General features: G+C 36.2%; 2 protein-coding genes and 1 pseudogene across 3 annotated transcripts; 1 reads left to right on the top strand and 2 right to left on the bottom strand.

The window, feature by feature from the left end:
* Positions 1 to 2,069: 2,069 nt before the first annotated feature.
* Positions 2,070 to 4,016, bottom strand: LOC147943636 (uncharacterized). The gene is made up of 5 exons (XM_087512305.1): positions 3,931 to 4,016; positions 3,757 to 3,841; positions 3,381 to 3,667; positions 2,304 to 2,485; positions 2,070 to 2,221 (listed from the first exon to the last, which is right to left on the bottom strand). Exons 1-5 carry the CDS (start codon positions 4,014 to 4,016, stop codon positions 2,070 to 2,072), a joined length of 792 nt encoding a protein of 263 aa, XP_087368431.1.
* Positions 4,017 to 4,076: 60 nt separating this feature from the next.
* LOC147943635 (uncharacterized) lies at positions 4,077 to 6,698 on the bottom strand (annotated as a pseudogene).
* Positions 6,699 to 10,226: 3,528 nt separating this feature from the next.
* Positions 10,227 to 15,646, top strand: LOC104786585 (putative 3-hydroxyisobutyryl-CoA hydrolase 3). Of its 2 annotated transcripts, XM_087449961.1 has the most exons (14): positions 10,231 to 10,376; positions 10,583 to 10,663; positions 10,743 to 10,811; positions 10,902 to 10,965; positions 11,042 to 11,121; positions 11,200 to 11,283; positions 11,398 to 11,482; positions 13,776 to 13,861; positions 14,090 to 14,211; positions 14,438 to 14,498; positions 14,597 to 14,695; positions 14,759 to 14,860; positions 14,948 to 14,989; positions 15,128 to 15,646. In XM_087449961.1, the coding sequence occupies exons 1-14, from the start codon at positions 10,347 to 10,349 to the stop codon at positions 15,266 to 15,268; spliced, it is 1,146 nt and encodes a 381-aa protein (XP_087306087.1). In that variant the 5' UTR covers positions 10,231 to 10,346; the 3' UTR covers positions 15,269 to 15,646. The 2 variants fall into 2 exon arrangements, 1 of the variants encoding a protein (XP_087306087.1); XR_015556732.1 differs by lacking the exon at positions 14,090 to 14,211 and having other exon boundaries at positions 10,227 to 10,376.
* Positions 15,647 to 18,170: the final 2,524 nt, after the last annotated feature.

Below are 18,170 nucleotides of genomic sequence, written 5' to 3'. Positions count from 1 at the left end.
TGACTTCAACAAGAAGTTCTTGGAAATTCAGAGGGTGAACCCTGGGTGTGCAGCATATCTTGTCGATATTGGTAAGTCCAAAATTTTTTGGAGGTAATAGAATTTGGTTTTTACCCAAAACAACTTATATAATACATATATTATGTACACTCCGAGGGGAAGAGGTACAATATTATGGACAGCAACATTGCAGAATCGTGGAACCAAGTCATCAAGGAAGCAAGGGAGTATCCACTCATATGCATGCTAGAATACATCCGGACAACGGTGATGGAATGGTTTGCTGTCTGCAGGTCAAGAGCTGCACGTTCTGTTTCTGTTATAGCTCCAAAGTGTCGTAAGATTGTTGATGAGAACTTTGAGAATGCTATGGCCATGGCGGTGAGGCCAATAAGCGACTTCGAGTTCCAAATTCAGATCAGAGCTGGTGAATGTTACACCGTCAAATTGGTTGAGGGAACTTGTTCCTGTAATGAGTTCCAGTGTCTAAGCATCCCTTGTGCTCACGCTATCGCGGCAGCGACACGCCTTGGTGTTTCAATTGAAAATTTCATTGATGTTGCCTACTATGAAGAGACAATAAGGCATTCCTATGAAGAGAAGATAACCTATTCCATCTGTGGGTGGAAACTCTTCGGCAGGATCAACCTCTAGCACAAGGGGCGATCTTAATCCACCATTTACCCGGCGTCCACCAGGGAGACCCAAGAAAATCAGGATTTTATCTCGTGGGGAGTTCAAGGTATGTTCTGAATATAGTAGCACATCTAAACAACTATGAGTCCAATAGTCCCCTTGGTGCAACTCTAATCTACTTACCATTTTATTTTATAGAGACCTCGCCGTAAGTCTACAAGGAGATGTTCACGTTGCTGCTGCACTGGGCACAACAAGGCATCTTGCAAAAATGCCATCTAAGTAATCTGCTATAACCATGGGGTTGGGATTAGGTGTTCCCCGGAATTTTTTTGGAATGGGCTAAATAATGGAAGGATCCAAGGTCGGAAAACGCATTGATGTACATAGTAAATCCGTTTGGGGTCTAATTTTGACACAAAATACCATCGTATATAACTAGACAGTTATATACCTTTGTATTTTGATGTATAGGTGCCCCAAGAAATGTATAAAGTAATGTCTGGTATGAGGAAGGTGTATGTATGTAAGTGCTGCCCATGAACACCATAGTTTGTTGTATGTGAAATATCAATGGAAACCCCATGGTGGCTTTTTGTATTTAAATGTTCTTAGAGTAATTTAGTTAAATAACCATTACCAGCAGGGGACACTAAACCCTACACGATACTATATTGTCAACCCAGACAGAGAGGTAAGAAAATAATCGTCATTTATTAGTAGCACAAGGGCAACAGTGACAACGGCTCAGTAATGGTTGCCCTGTTTAAGACAATAAACCCTACATGATACTGTTGCCTCAACCCATTGAAAGGTTGTTTTTTGTATTAAATTGTTCTTAGGGTCATGATGTTCAATACCCAAAACCAGCAGGGGACACTAAACCCTACACGATACTATATTGACAACCCATTGGAAGTGTGATTTTTTTATTAACTTGTACTTAGGGTCATATTGTTCAATAACAAATACCATCAGGGGACACTATACCCTATACGATACTATATTGTCAACCCATCCAGAGATTTTCAAAAATTGCGGTAATTTATCTGTAGCAGTTGAATCCAACAGTATGTGATTCCCGTTAATGGTTACCCTATGTGAGGCACTAAACCCTACATGATGCTGCCTACACAACTCAATGGAAGATGGTTCGTCTATTTGTAAGTGATTGATTTTGTGTTGCTAAATGGTATAGAACTGTATATAAATAGTATGGATTACATAGAAATACAAACTAAAATAGAATGGAACAATCCAATTAGTACTTCTACTGTAACGAAACGGTTCTAAAACCCAACAAAGGCAAATACACTGACACGAGGGACCATGAATTAACGTTAATTCATTCAAAATGTACCAATACCAGCAAGGGACATCATATTGGTACTCAACTGTCATTGTCTCTTTGATGGAAAAAATTACAGCAATGGTTATGCTGTTGGTGAAAACGTCTCATAGGCACCTATAGCATACTGTTTTGCAGCCGTTTGAACCTGTTCCTCATCAAGAATCCTATAATAGGTGGCTAGAGAAGATACTGCATGAAGTTCAAGCAGAAGTAGTGATGCGATCCCAACCAGAGCTGCAAGTGAACAAAACAACATGTTTAGATCAATATAAGTCACCAAGGTTGTAACTTGATGGAAAGAAGGGACATGTATTACATACCCGTGAGGAACAATGGAAAGGAATGCTTGGTCTTAGTATCGCCATCGGATCAAGTCCCACCTGAGTAGCTTTAGCATTCACCACGTACTTGCGGATAAGATACGGTAGCATGACAGCAATATGTTCCAGATATTTACTGACCTGTTGGTCAGTTAAGCATGATCTGTTGCAATCAAGGGGCGCGAGGCTTAAATGCCATAAAATGAAAAAAATTAATCCGGCGTGCCATTTTTTAGTCTGGATGCCACTAAAAATGCAATTTTCCCGAAATACCCTTAATGAATAGTACAACTAGTACAACTAAATGATAATAGAACAACTGGTACAAATGATATATAAACAAAACAATTAGTACAAATGGTACAACTTTGATATATTATGACCAACGGTACAATTGAGATATAGTAGGACAACTGGATACAACTGAGATATAAGAGGACAACTGGATACAACCGAGTGATAAATAGGACAACTGGTACAATCAAGATATAATAGGACAACTGGTACAACCAAGATATAAAATGGTACAAATGTTACAGACGCAACTTTTACAATTCTAAACCCTAGGGCTGCCAGATTCACTAATTCGTTTCTTCTTGCTTCATTCACTATTGTTATCGCCGATTCTTTGCTGTCAACCTTTCACTACTCCTCCGTCGTCAACCTTCCACTACACCACTTCCTCTGCCGCCAACCTTCACTACTCCTCTTCACCGCTTCCGTTGCAAAACACAGATCCGCCGTCAACAAGCCGTCTTTCACCGCCGGATCTGAAGCGAACACAGATCCATCAACGACTAGGATCTCATCACCTTTCTTTACTCATTCATTTGATTTCATGTTCATCTCTCTCGATTTCGTAATCTTCTTCTTTGTTCTAGATCTAATTTTGTTTCATTTGGGAGAAAAAGACGTGTTTAAAGTCATTAGGTTAAATGAATAGAGTAAGGAGTTTTTGGTCTTTTCTATACTTTTTAATTTAAAATAAATTATAAAATAAATTATAAACATAACGCTGGCATTCTAGCTCTTATTACAAATTATGGCTTTCTGGACATTGATTCCAATCAAGGACCATGACCTGCCACGATTTGAAGTCTATAACTACAGCAATCCAGTGTTGCCTTTCTATCTGCATCGGGCTGTATAAGATATCCACTTCCTTCAGCCATTTAGGCCTAGTTGTCATAGGTTTCTCGGTTGACTGAGAGAAGACAAAGTCTACTTTATCAGGGGCTCTTACGAAGCTATTATACTGGCGGTATAACTCGGCCAGAAACGAGGCAGGGACAAAATCAAAACGTTGTGATGGGTCTTCATCTCGACGTGTCTGGATGAACCTAACCAACAAATCTGCTCCCTGTTTAAGAAAGAGGAAAAGATGAAATTATCTTATAGCAATACAATTAGTGAAATAATATATATTGTCTGAATAATCAACTAACATACCGACTCATCGAGAAACGCGGATGATTCATAAATTTTGAGAAAATCAGTGTTCTCGGCGACGATCCCACTTGTCAGTTCGTATGATCTGTACACGGTAGGAACAATGTGTTCAGTTATAAGATAATACACGTTAGTTATTATTGTACACTAAGGTGGTAATGCATACTGGCTTACCTAGCCTTTTCCATCGTGCGCAGAAAGCCATCAACAACCTTTGCATCTGGCGTAGAGAATGCAGCGAAATCACCTACAAGCCGCATGGGCAATGAGTGCTTGGCTCCATGCGGCGGCAAGGCACTTGCTGACTTATCCGATTCAGTTCAACGCTTCTTACGGCTTTTGTAGACTATATCAGGTTTGTCCTGATTGCTCATTGAACTTGTATTTGGAATATCACACTCAGGAGGGGTAATGTCTGAATTACCACGGATGCACAAGCTCATTCGGGTAGGTGTTTGTTTTACATGCGATGCAGCTTTACCCTTTCTAGCTGACCTCCTACAAGAAACGTGGAATCCAATATCCGAATCTTGTGTTAGGTCAACAATAGCAGGCGGCGAGTTGCAGTTCACTTTGGAATGAGTTTGAGCTGCACTTGATCCCTGTTAGATGGGCATAACATGTTAGCATCAGCACAAGACATAAACATCAGTCATCTCGCAAATGGGTCTACCAAACCAACTTACTCTTTTTCTCTCATCCGTAGTAGCTTCTTCAGATATCTGTGTCAATCCAATCAAAAATGTTGGAGGATCCATATCCAAGATGTTGCCAACGTTACCAGTTGTTAGTTTGTGGTTGGCCGAGTTATCTGTCACCTACTTGTCAGAGTAAAGAGCATCACCATAGAATTTAGAATAGCAACATGATTAGAAGTTTAGAGCCACCTTAGTTAGTATGCTTTGACACCTACCTGCGAGTGGTCAACTGAGGCAAACGTCCCATTCACGTCAACTTTGGAGCATGGCGGAAAGGTGTTTGTTCCCTACAACATGAGGTCAACATGTTACACATAGTTTACGATATGTCGGTGGAAACCAATTTTTAGAGTACCCAAAGCATACTTACACTCCCGGTTTCCAAAGGTCGTGCAGTCTCTTCCTGGGTCAATCCAATAGAAAACGACGGAGGATCCACATCGAAGATATTGGAAACATTAACAGGTGATTGTTCTGCGTTGGCCGAGTTCTCTTTCAGCGGCGGCTAATAGTATACAGGAATAACACGCATGTTTTAGTGAATACTATGATGATTGCTAACGGTAGGAATGACCATATTTAGCATAACACATACCTCTTCTTGGCCATCAGCATCTCCATTAAGCTGAGTTGGTCCAGAGCTGGTATCCGAAGTCCCCTAGTTTGGAACATCAAATAGCATAGGACATCACCAAATAGAAATTACATAGTGGAAAAACTGTTAAGAAGCTTTGGCCATATATATTTTAATAAAATCTAACGACACTAACCGGCATATGATCATCCTTTCCGTTTGGAACATAATGGGTAGACGCCTTCCCAGGCGTCCTTGCTGTGATCAGTGTGGCTATACTTTTCTCCAAACGAGTAATGCCAGCGTCAAAGTAAGCTTTCAGTTCTGACTTAGTGTTGTGCTGTTCTCGCATAAGTCGTTTCCAACTTATCTACCGCATCTTTCAGTAGTTTAACCACATTCACGATTTCACCTTCATTAGACGAACCAACAACGTTATTGGTTTGCTTTGGACCATGATTCGGAACTCCAAAACTGCAGCCGTTCTCGCCATCTTCTACCTCGTCTATTGGTGCTCCATTCACCGGCTCTTCATGTATGGAATCAACATCTATCCCCCCAGACCAGCTGTTGTGTTCGAACGGATGACCATCTGACAACAGGATCAATAAGATTGATACATCTTCATTTTCTTCCTCGTCAGAGAAAGACATATCGTTATCAGCATCAGCGGAAGTCGACTGAAGGAGTGATCAAACCCTCGCCTGAACAACAAAACATCTAGGTGGTAAGTACATGTTATGAGGAAAGATAATAATATACAGAAGCATTTACAGAGGATATACCTGACCCGTTTGATCAAGCACCCGCGCTGCCTGCACGTTGATTGCAAGGCTCCGTTCAATGACATTTTGAACAATATCTTCCACCGGGAGAGAAGGGTCATTCATGTCAATACCGAATATAGGTCCCTGGATGATATCGGGACAGCACGCAGCAGTAACAAGAACCAACGCGTGTGAGAACCCTTGAATGGCACATGTATCTTGCGCAAACTGTTTGACAGTTCTTGCCTTCGCACTCCTAATTGTTTTTAGGAAAGAGTCACGACCCCATGGATACTTCATGAAAGCATCTGTATCCCCAACCATCTCAACATGTTCTGGGCTGATATTAGTATTCCCACACGTTGGGCATAATATGCCATCAACTATAAGCAGCAACACAAGTCTGAAATGGGTGTCAGCATCTTTGTATTTCTTCCCCAGTAGGAGCTTCTGGAAAATCCATGAAACGGTTGGTTTAGGCTCTACTCCAAACAAAGTTTTCCACGTCGGTGATGCTGCATTGGATCCCTTCTTAACATCTTTACCTCTACGCATGTCCAACTTGAAACCAAGCTTCTCACAATTCAACCCTGTCACTAGGGCGAAATCATCAAGGGCGTACCTTATCGGTTTACCCGCGAAGACCCACCAGAACTCATACTTTTTCTTCGTAACTAGCTGTCTTTTAAGGAGGTAATGGACAAACATCACCGAGAAAGTGTGGTTTCCCATTGACATCAGATGGCCAAACTGTGAACTCGCCAACTGCTCCAAATGTTTATCATCTAGAGCCTTTTTAATGTTTTCAATCCATTGCAAGTTGAAGTAGTTATTTACTCTATTTCAGCCTGAAGGCTCACAGCCTGCCAAGAACAATCTCTGAGGTAAGCGGCATTCGTCCATCACAGCCAACAATTGGTAAACCTGCATAATCACGGCGGGAAAATAAGAGTAAATCAGCGTTTGAGATGGTGTAGGGGTCACAGTTTTCATCTAACCATGGTAATTGGCCAGTTATGCAAATCGAAAAATAGAAGCTTCTCTACACGCGTGTTATAGTATTCATTCAAATAGTATGGAATAAGACGGATATCAAACTCAAGAACCCTAAACGACTGTTCCGTTGCATAAGTCTGGCGGCTATTGTATCCAAATCGCAATACAGACTACTGAATGATGCGGTGATGGTATTAACACACAACAGAGTCTTTAATGCAGTATGGACTAAGACGCTTATCAAACTCTAACCGGTTCATTAGTTATTCAAGACTGTTATATAACGTATGCAACAACGGCGGTGTATCCAAATCGCAGGACAGACCTATTTATGAGGCGGTGATGGTATTAATGCAGGACGGAGGCGATAAGCGGATAGAAGCGAAAAAGTTGGTCACTTACTTTCACCTAGAGAATCGCGAATTCAGATGAATACCCTACCGGAGTTGCTCGAGAGCCTTCTAGTGACCAATCGCCGCCACTCTTGTCCTCCACACGTAAGAAGGTAACACGTAACAACTAGAGAAGGGGTTTTCTTCACCAATCATCACTAATGGTTTATTCAGGGTGTGCTGTTTGGTGGGTTGCGGAAAGTCGCAAAACAATCTTGGTGCAAAGGTAACACGTAAGCCCTTGCTTTATGACTTTGTGTTCGCCAGGCGTCTTTTCGACTTCAATAATGTACAGTGGGGAGAGAGTGAGATAGTAGACAACTAGTGATCATGCATAAAGGCTAAAGAAGTAAATATTATACAAAATATGGTGTGTATAAGCTTTTTATAGTTACTATAGTCAGCCAGTTTTTTTTTTTTTTTTTTTTTTGTCGACGTTTTTATATTAAAAAGCCCAACTCGGGCAAACACAAGGGTACAAATTTAGGCCCAACAAGCCACATATTGCAATACATATGATTATGAAATAAGCATTAAAAGTAAAGGACACGTGTATAGCATCGTGGAAACTTCTGAGCAGATCTGTTCCACACACGGCATCACCGACTCAAAACAGATTCCATCACCGGAAATTCACCGCTGGCCGATGGCCGATTCTTCAAGCTTCTGCACAGATTTTCTGTTGTAGCTAGCCTTCAATTTGTACTGATCACCTTTTGCTAAAAGTTTCTGGAAGTTATTGACTGAATTTAAACTCTGTTCACTGGAATTTAATCTCGATCGATCGAAACTGAAGTATTCTTCAGAGAACTATCTAACACGACAAGGACTCCAAATCTTCATATTCCACTTCTCTCAACCGCAACAACTTGAATCAACCCGACCAAAGAGAACCTTCACTCAATATAAATCATCTATGGATGAGTGAGGATATTACCATCAATTGGACGAAGATTCAAGCACAGTACAATAAAGATCAGTCAAAAAACTTTCTGATTTCAACACTTCCTTGATCTGAAAGCGCTGATCTGAAGAGCGAGCAAAAGGATTTAAACAAAAATATATATTTCCAAAACAAATTTTTCACGAGGACGGCTCGACAGAAATCATATATTTTTTTCTCCGTCTGTTTACACGAACATATTTAAATATGCACAATTTTCTCATGTGCTGAAATATAACCAGATGGAATATTTAAACATATTTTTTTGTTAAGATAGTCAAACACGTATTCTTTCTCATTTTAAATTCTTCTTTTCTTACGAATTTGTTTTCCAGTCATTAGTCATTACGATACAGAGAATAATCCAAGTTATTTTATTTGGTATAGTTGAATTTTCTGTCCTTCAACATGGTAGTTGAATGTTCTGTCCTTATTGTATAACTAGAAGATTTTCGCGCGATTTGTTTTAAATACTTTTTTTGTTTTCTAATTTTGCTTAAAGGAAACGGTAAATGTCGAACTCAATATGAATTTTGAAAATGATTAGATATCATATGTGTTATAAATAATTAAATAGTTGTATGGATTTCCATTATCGGTCAATTAGTGTAAACTTTAAACTCTAATATTGCATTCTTATAATATAGATCGTATATATATATATATTATATCATATGAGACAGATGAATAACAAGAGAACTATTTCCTTTGAACAAAAAAAACAAAAACAAGAGAACTATTCTCCTAAACCTCTTGTTTCTAATAATCTGTACATTTATCCTATAGTTTCTATATTTTTTTTTGTTACCAAAATATAATGTTATATTTAAGAATATAAAGAACGAATACATAGTGGAGTTTAAAGGGTATAGATCATAGGATGGTGAGAGATACACAATAAACAACGTACAAAAACTTATAATTCTATTCTGGTCCAAGTATTCATATATGTTTAAATCAAGAGCATACTTTATATGCTTGAGTTTTAAAATCAACGAAGCTTTGATCTCTTTATTTGAATTCTCATCTCTATGTTGATGTCCAGATCGGTCATAATTAGTATATTCTAATTCGGTAAAAAGGAGGTCGAAGTTCTCTTCTATTAAGTCGGTGTCGAGGCACAAAATACGGGTTACAACACACTTAGACGAGTTACAAAGACGGACAAAACTAAAGGACGAGTGTCAAGCTCGTCGACTCCTGCTCGATGAGATCAATCCTCGTACTTGCTATATGACTCCTCTTGCTTTTTCCGCGATCCCCACTTCTGAAGACCGTACGCCTGTATTTATAGGGAATCGTGTCGGTTCGTCTATTTAAAAGACCGTAATACCCCTCCTTTCTTTGGAGGTTTATTATGGGCTTTTCCTGGGCCAGACCTCTTGTTTGGGGTGGGAATCTACCCCCAACACTCTATAAGAAAAATGTGTGTAATTCCTAACTTCTACCAAATTATAAAAACTAAAAAAAAAAAAAGATTTTAGCAAAATGAAATAAAATAATTCGGGGTTTGAACCTCTTTCCTTTTCTTGTTCTTCCCTATTGGTAGGTACCATGTAACTGAGACTCCAATTTTGATTTATTCTCGGAGATAAATCAGTTCTTCAACCATGAAGTTGGGACTCAACCGTCGCAATCCGTTCTTTTATGCCTTTATTCCTAGTTGACGCAATCTCTCCATCGAGTTGTCGTCGTTCATGTCAGTAACTTTCATTCCTCTGATTGTTGTGCTCACAAAACTTAGAAAACCACAAATGGAAATCCAGCCAGTGTATATGAAGCCAAAGCAAGAAACAATGATACATATATATGGTTTACTAGATATAGTAATATTTCTAGATGTAGAAAACGAAGAGGCATTAGTCAGATGATTCAGTTATTGATAAGACAATGAATTTGGAAGAAAAAACGTATTATCAATAATTGTAATTAATTTTACTTTTTTTTGTAAAAAAATATTGTATAACAAATAATAATGAAGAAGCGCGAATTGTTAATTTAGTTTCCGAAAGAGCCACATGTTTACTAAAAATTAAACTTGAAAATGTTGACATGGATAATAGTTTGAGGAGCCTCAATTAGCCCTTTTATTAGTAAACATTTTGGTTAGGATGTTACAAATGAATAAAAAAAAAACAATCCGTTGATTCCATCGCTGCTCTATTATATATATATGTCTAGGAGTATACAAAGGCGAAGAAACAAGAGAAAAAGAAGAAGATGGCAATAGAGATGGACTCTCACTCTCCCGTATGTTTTTTTCTTTCTTTAATTTACTGTGATTCGTGGGCTATGAGTCTATGACTCTTCTTCTTTTATTGCGAACCAAACGTTTTGAGCCGAATCGACATCACAATCTCATGGACAAGGGATAAGAGTGGTCTTAATTGCCTTCCAAGGGAATTCGAAGTGGAGTTTTAGTTATTCTCTCTCTCTAAATCAATTTTTGCTCACAGGTTTTGGTGGAAGAGAAATCGAGTGCTAGAATCTTGACATTAAACAGACCCAAGCAGCTGAATGTTCTGTCCTTCAACATGGTATTGAATCTTTCCCTTGCTGTTCCTTCGTCTCTTTCGTGCACTATACTTACATATTGGGATGAAATCTTTTCTATAGATGACTCGGTTACTGCAACTGCTCCTTGCATATGAGGAGGACCCTAGTGTGAAACTTGTCATCCTAAAGGTAATATCATCATACAGTACAATAATAGTAATCTACATAATAATAACGATTAGTGTTATTGTTATAAATTAGCGCATAACTTTGCCACAGGGTCAAGGAAGAGCTTTTTGTGCTGGTGGCGACGTTAAGCCCGCTGTTCGTAACATTTTACAAGGTATATCATTTTCATCCTCCTTATGAGTTATGACCTTTTGCTTACTTTCACTCTTTCTCTATTTTACGTGGACTAGGAAATTGGAAACTCTCTGCTGATATATTCGCTGAGCAATACAAGCTCAACTATGCTATGGCCACGTATAGCAAACCTCAGGTCTCAACATGCACACTATTCTTTTAGTGAATTACTCAAAGTATAAAATAAGCTCATTAATTCGTTTTGAAATTATAGGTTTCAGTTTTGCATGGTATCGTCATGGGAGGCGGAGCTGGAGTCTCCGTCCATGGTCGATTTCGTATTGCAACTGAGAACACGGTACGTATTCTTTACTTTGAGCATGGACATAGATGGATTGATGGATGACAACTAGAAACCTCTCTCCCTCTAATATTCTTTACCTTGTTCCCATATCTCTTGAGCTTCTCCAAGGTTTTTGCAATGCCTGAGACAGCTCTAGGTCTCTTCCCAGATGTAGGCGCCTCCTACTTCTTGTCAAGGCTCCCTGGATTTTTTGGTAACAAAACTAATTTGCTTTTTTTTTTGCCTTATAATATAATCTCTTTACTAATATTACAGATGTACATAATTTAAAATTTAAAATAGTCTTATGCCTTACAAGAAATATACATCAAAATGCCATTACAAATAAAAGTTACTATAACAATAATCATTAAGAGTAAAAAATATCAAACACTTATAATTATGTTATTTAGTTACCTTCAAAAACAATAATACTTTAATAATTTTCAAAAATATTTAACAGCCAGTTAAATTGAACAAAATAAGATTTTATATATAACTTACCATATCATTTTTTATTAATCATTATACTTTTCTTTTGCTAAAAATTAATCATTGTACTTCACCTATCATATCTTTGTTTGATTCTATTTAGTAAAACAATTAAACAGTCACATCATCTATATTATTAATAAATAGTTTTAAGAATTAATCATTATACTTCACCTATCATATCTTTTTTTGATTCTATTGAGTAAAACAAATAAACAGTCACATCATCTATATTATTAATAAATAGTTTTTTTAATGCATATACCCTGATTTTGAATTTTAAAACAAATATTAATTATTTAACCTATAAGAAAGTAGCACTAAATGAATATTTTGTTTTAATAGCATTAAAAGATAGTAATTTATATACTTTTTTCTTGGGGGTATTTTTGAAAGATAACATTTTTTATGTCACTTTTCAAAAATACCCATTCATGTTATCTTCTATGTACAAAATGACTAAAATCTAAACCCTAAATTCCAAATAGTAAACCATACCCCTATGACTGGTCTTATAGTTTATGTGGCTTAAAGAAAATGTATAGAAGTTAAATTATTTAAAATTATGAAACTTTTAAAAATTAATTTGTTACTATATATCTATTTTTTTTTAAAAGGTGTTTTAGTAATATTTATCAAGTTGTATATGTATATATGTGGACAAGAAATAAATTTATATGCATTATTAGTTTATATTTTTTATGTGTTTTCGTATTTTAGTTAATATATTACAATTTTGGTTTTAAATTAACAAGTGTAGATGTGAAATTTGATTAATAAAAGAACGAAGTAATAGATGAGAAAACTAGTAGAAGAAAAGTATGTAAAGGATGGGAGACCAATAACATATACAACAATATGGCCTCAATTTTTTACTCAATATTGTGTGGCCTAAAGCGTATGCTTTACTTGTCTTATACTAGTGCTGGACATTTGTAAATAGAGAACCCAAACCTAAAGTATATGATATATAATTTAAAATTTTTTATAAAGTATTTTAATTTAACATTTGTATAGAATATGATAAATATTTAGATAAAAAATATAGAAACTATAAAAACACTACTTTGATTTTAAATATTTTTCATGATGAATTGTTTTTTGTAAAATTTTGATTTGGTTAAAGAGAATAAAATTGTAAAAGCTCACAAGTCATATAAAAGAATAAGTTAGGATAGATGGTGGGTTAAATGAAAAATGTTAAGATCATGCGGTAAGATGATTTAGAGAAGTTTGACACTTCTAAATGTTGGCAAATTCCTTTTTAAAAATTTATCACTTTTCCCACATATTTGCAAGGGTTAGACGACATAAATTCAATTGTAACCATTATATATGTTTGATCAAACTGCGTTCTAGCACATATCATAAACTAGTAGCATGCATCATGCCGAATATAGTGGCATCCCCATATGCATATGATATAACACCTAAAATGCCGAATATAGTGGCATCCCCATATGCATATAAAGATATAACACTTAAAATGCCGCGTGTTTCTGCGTCAGCTTTGGAACTTGGAAGTGACAACAATTACCACTTTTTATATTCAATTGCAGTTTTCTTTTCTTTTGTTAGGTTATTTTTAATTGCAGTTACCATCTATTTGTGCATAGAATATGTTGACTAGTTTATTTTGTAAACGTATCCTAATTTTAGAGAATAAGAGAATCTAATATCAATATGGGAATTTAGTAGATGCCTAAAGAACTTCTTCATTGATAACATCCGTAGGGTTATAATTTTGCAAAGCTTATATTATGACGATCATATTAAATATAACTATTATGTCATAAAAGGTTTTGAAAAAAAATTGATTTTTTTTTCTAAAGAAATTTTTTTTTTAAAAGAAATTTAGTTTCTGAAGTATTTACATTCAGCAAATTAAAATATAAAATTTCATGAGTATGTATATACATGTCCATATTTTTTTTTTTTTGAAAAATAAAAAATTAACATGTCCATAAAGTTCGTGCTTATCTCCTTCTCTTATCGTTACCTGTCTTCTTCATCAGGAGAGTATGTTGGTCTCACAGGAGCTAAGTTAGATGGCGCTGAAATGCTTGCTTGTGGTCTTGCAACTCATTTTGTGCCTTCGACGGTATAAATTTGCTTTGCTTACGTCTTTAATATTCAAAATGCTTATTTTCTTTGGTTTGATGGTCTATATTGATAACCACAAAACTTGTGGTTTGTCTATTTTTTTAGAGTGTATTTCCTCTGACATTTTGAATGGCTCTAACCCTTCATAATTTTTTATCGCTACTATTGTTGAGCACTATTTCCGTGGCCAAGTCTCGTTATTTAGTAAAGTTATTCCTTTTCACAGAGGTTGACCGCATTAGAAACAGATCTTTGGGGAGTTGATTCAAATGATCCAAACTTTGTCTCAACAATTCTCAATGCATACACTCAGCATCCACACCTCAAGCAGCATAGTGCTAATCACAGGCAACTGTTTATGATTTTAATTATTTTACACTTTTCCTACTTGTACCTTAATTTAGTTTGCCGAACATCGCAAAAACATTGTAGGAAATGTGCTAAAACATTTTCTCTGCTATTGAGAACATTTTACGTTACATGTTTTATAAATTTCAACATATGTATTGGTATCAGCATTTAATTAATTTCTGTAAAGTATTTCTTATATCTTTCCGTTTTTTTTTTTACGCAGGTTAGATGTTATTGATAGGTGCTTCTCTAAAAGAACTGTCGAAGAAATTATATCTGCACTTGTAAGTTTGTCATTAATATATAGGATATAGTATATACTGATTTAATATCCTAATTTACCTTTTTGACGATGCACTTTACAATCGTATGTGTTGGTTAGGAGAGAGAGGCCACTCAGGAACCAAATGATTGGATATCAACTACCATTCGTGCATTAAAGAAGGCTTCACCATCAAGTCTTAAAATCTCTCTTAGATCGGTTAGTCCCAGAATGTTTCACACGCAGTGATGGGCAAGAGCTAACTTTGTCTATAAATTTCAGATAAGAGAAGGAAGATTGCAAGGGGTGGGGCAGTGTCTTATTCGTGAGTATAGAATGGTGTGTAATTTGATGAAGGGAGATATAAGCAGAGACTTTGAGGAGGTTTTTTCAGCTTTTCTAATTTTATCTTCATCCTGAAATTGTCTTTGTTGTAGACCATAATACAAAAAACGTGTATTACTTATGCAGGGGTGCAGAGCCATATTGGTAGACAAAGATAGGAACCCAAAGGTTTGACAAATCTCTCCATTTAGTACAAAAGAACTAATCCCCTTGTACTACTACTACGCCACCACTTCGTGGGTTCCAATTAATATTTGGTTGTTGTGTCATATTTTTTAATATAATGTTGTATTGATGAAATTATAGTGGGAGCCAAGGCAACTAAAGGACATGAAGGATAGCATGGTAGATCAGTACTTTGAGCGAGTGGATGAAGAAGGATGGGAAGATCTTAAGTTTCCGCCAAGGAAAAATGTCCATGTTTCACGAATCATAGCAAAGCTGTGATGAATTGGAGAAAGGGATCCATTAGACAAAAATTTGTCAGACATTACACAAACGACAAAAACCGAGCAAAGCGACCAAACCCGAAATACCAAGATTGATAAGTCTTCGACCAACTCTTGTTTTTTTTTCTTTTTTTTGTGTGGCGGCGAATAAGTTTGGACGTGTTCTAGTTCCTCCTTTCTACAACGGCAATATCTCCTGTTTCAATTATTGTCCTTTCTACATGTATGTAGGAACTCGAACTTGTAGTTCCAAATTCCCTAGTTAAGTGTTGATAGTTTGTGCACATGAGAAATGACTGGTTTGTTTATATATTTGGTTATGCATCTAGGTGCTCGTGCTCCATTTGAATGCATTTTTATCTTTTTGCTTTGTTTATATATCGTATCAAAATTGTAACATCCCTCTCCCACATTAATGGGCCAATTTGGTTGATACTACAATACATCCCATTAGTGATCCAAAGGTACCCTCCACGAACGACAAAGGGTTTTGGTGTGCGTGCCTTTGTGAATATATATAGGCGTAATATCTCTCCTTCTTCAACAAGCCGCTTAACAAAATCAAAGGAAACCGAGAGCACGAAATCTAGAGAACCCTAACCTATGCCAAGTTGTCGAGAACCAAATATCGCTGCATGGAAGTTACCGTCTTGGTTATTGTCTTATTGACCGGAGCTCACCGACAGCGTCTTTACGTTGATTAGCGTAACGCAGTCTTTGTCCTTGTACGTGTCTCGCTCCATCATTTTTGACGCTAGGACATGTACGTGAGTTGTCCCAACCAGAGAGAAAACGAGGTGTTTCATGAAGAAGATCGGACCTGACATCACCATCATTATTGTTATATCTGCCGGGTGTGTCGTTGCATTCAATCGGAGATGGCGGTGGAGACGTGACGGAGAAGAGAGAAATAAGAAAGAGGAATAAAGAAATAAAAGCATTGCGGTGGGGGAAGTTTAAGGGCTAGTCGACACCGGATCTGACATTGGTATGGCTATGTGAAGATATCGGTGTGATCACCACCAAGCCAAGAGTCCACAGCAATCAACAGACTTCAATAGGAGTTACATTCGAGAAGATATGCACATTACTTTATGTCCAAGTAACTGCTGGAAAGCTGTGCAAATATGTGCCACATATGAACCAGTAAACAGTTCCGAGTTAGGTTATTGATGACGTCGTCTGGAGATCTACAAATTCTCTGTTGAGACGAAATTTTGTGACAAGCTTCATGGTACTAATAGCTAAGATCCAACGATGGGATTATATTTTCAATGGTTAGTTCTTGATTTATTCGTATGTTTCAGAAACTGACATGCATAAGAGTTAATTGTGACAAGTTGCATTGTTTGGTCTGGAAAACGATGTTGGATTGAGCTGAAGCTCTACTGGAGTATTCATGAGGCATGTTTATATATTTTGGTTGATGGAGAATCAAGGTGGAAGTCTCCAACAAGTTAAGACTAAGGTGAGGGTGGTATTTACGGGATATGCAGTAACCTTTTTTTTTCTGTATACTTTTCGATAGTGGTTGAGTATAGACTCGAGAATTGCTTGTTGATTGAAAGTGTTTGTGTGAATTTGTGTGCATGGTAAAATAGATTGTTAGTAACATGACATATGCAAAACACATAAGTGACATGATTTGATGTTATGAATTAACATATTATCTATAAAAATAAATTTTGAATGTGAATGTGAATGAGAATGAAAATGAAAATGAAAAGGATACTTGAGAATGTTGGACCGACGGGTTCATTAATGGTCATAAACCGTTGACAAGCAATACAAGAAGAATTGAACTATGGGCCGTGGTTTCCAAGGAATGAAGTTTGTGAGTCAGAAAAAGTGACAATTGCCAAACCAATAAGGAAAGTAAAACTTTTTAAGTATTGTAAAGAAAAAAAAATGTTTGAATGTGTAATTGTCATGAAAGTGCATAAAATAAAATAAAAGTTATTGATGAAAAATAAGATGTTTGATTGTTGTTTGATTTATAGTCATTCTGAATTTATGTTAAGTAATGATTGTTGATTATATTTGGAAAGTGATTACTGTATGTGCAACAGAGTAGTTCACCAACATCGGTCACCACTGTCGAGGCCATTAAAGGTAAAGAAACCCTAGATTTCTTTTGTAACTTGTGTAGAAAGTTTCTGCTCATTGTCTTATGATTCGTTTGCCTTGTTTTTGGTTTTGATTCACTCCTATTTACAACATAGCCAGAAAAATCAGATCCCTATTAATTTTTAATTGACTGTTTCAATTGAATTTTTTAAAACAAATCCAATACTTATATTTTTTAAATAGTTTTATTTTTGTTGAGAAAATTGACCTCAAATTTATCACCAGTTACGAGCACCTTATACTAACAAAAAAAAAGGCATAGCAAATATAGATTAAACTAAAATATACAGCGTGATCACCACAACCTAAATAACTCCTCAAATTTAACCCTTACGTATCATTTTACATTTCTATGAGTTACTTACTATATTATCAACACTCACAATATATTGTAGCCCTCACATAAATCAACAACTTTAAAAACTAAAAATTAATTCTAAACGCAATATGAATGATTAAAAAAGTTGTCCCAAAAAACAATTTTATTATGTAAGAAATATTTAACCTCTAAAGTACTGCATATCCTTTCCCACTAAAATTTTACGTTACAAAATAATTAAATCACTCAAAAAAACTAAAGATCACATTTACAAACAGTGATTAGACTTAACATATTCTCCAACTGTTCAGAATTCTTCAATTATTTTACACAAATTTTGTTAACATTAGCTCCCGTCTCCATTTCCCCACATTATGAATAATTACAGACAATTAGGGTAACCCAAAAAAACACGAAAGAAAGAGTTAGTGGTGGAGGCAACAGAAAGGAAAAA

Source organism: Camelina sativa, chromosome 5 (genome assembly GCF_030686135.1).
Source record: "Camelina sativa cultivar CO46 ecotype springtype chromosome 5, ASM3068613v1".
Lineage (NCBI taxonomy): Eukaryota > Viridiplantae > Streptophyta > Magnoliopsida > Brassicales > Brassicaceae > Camelina > Camelina sativa.
The sequence above is the reverse complement of the archived record's forward strand: the minus strand, read 5'-3'. Positions and strand labels throughout refer to the sequence as shown.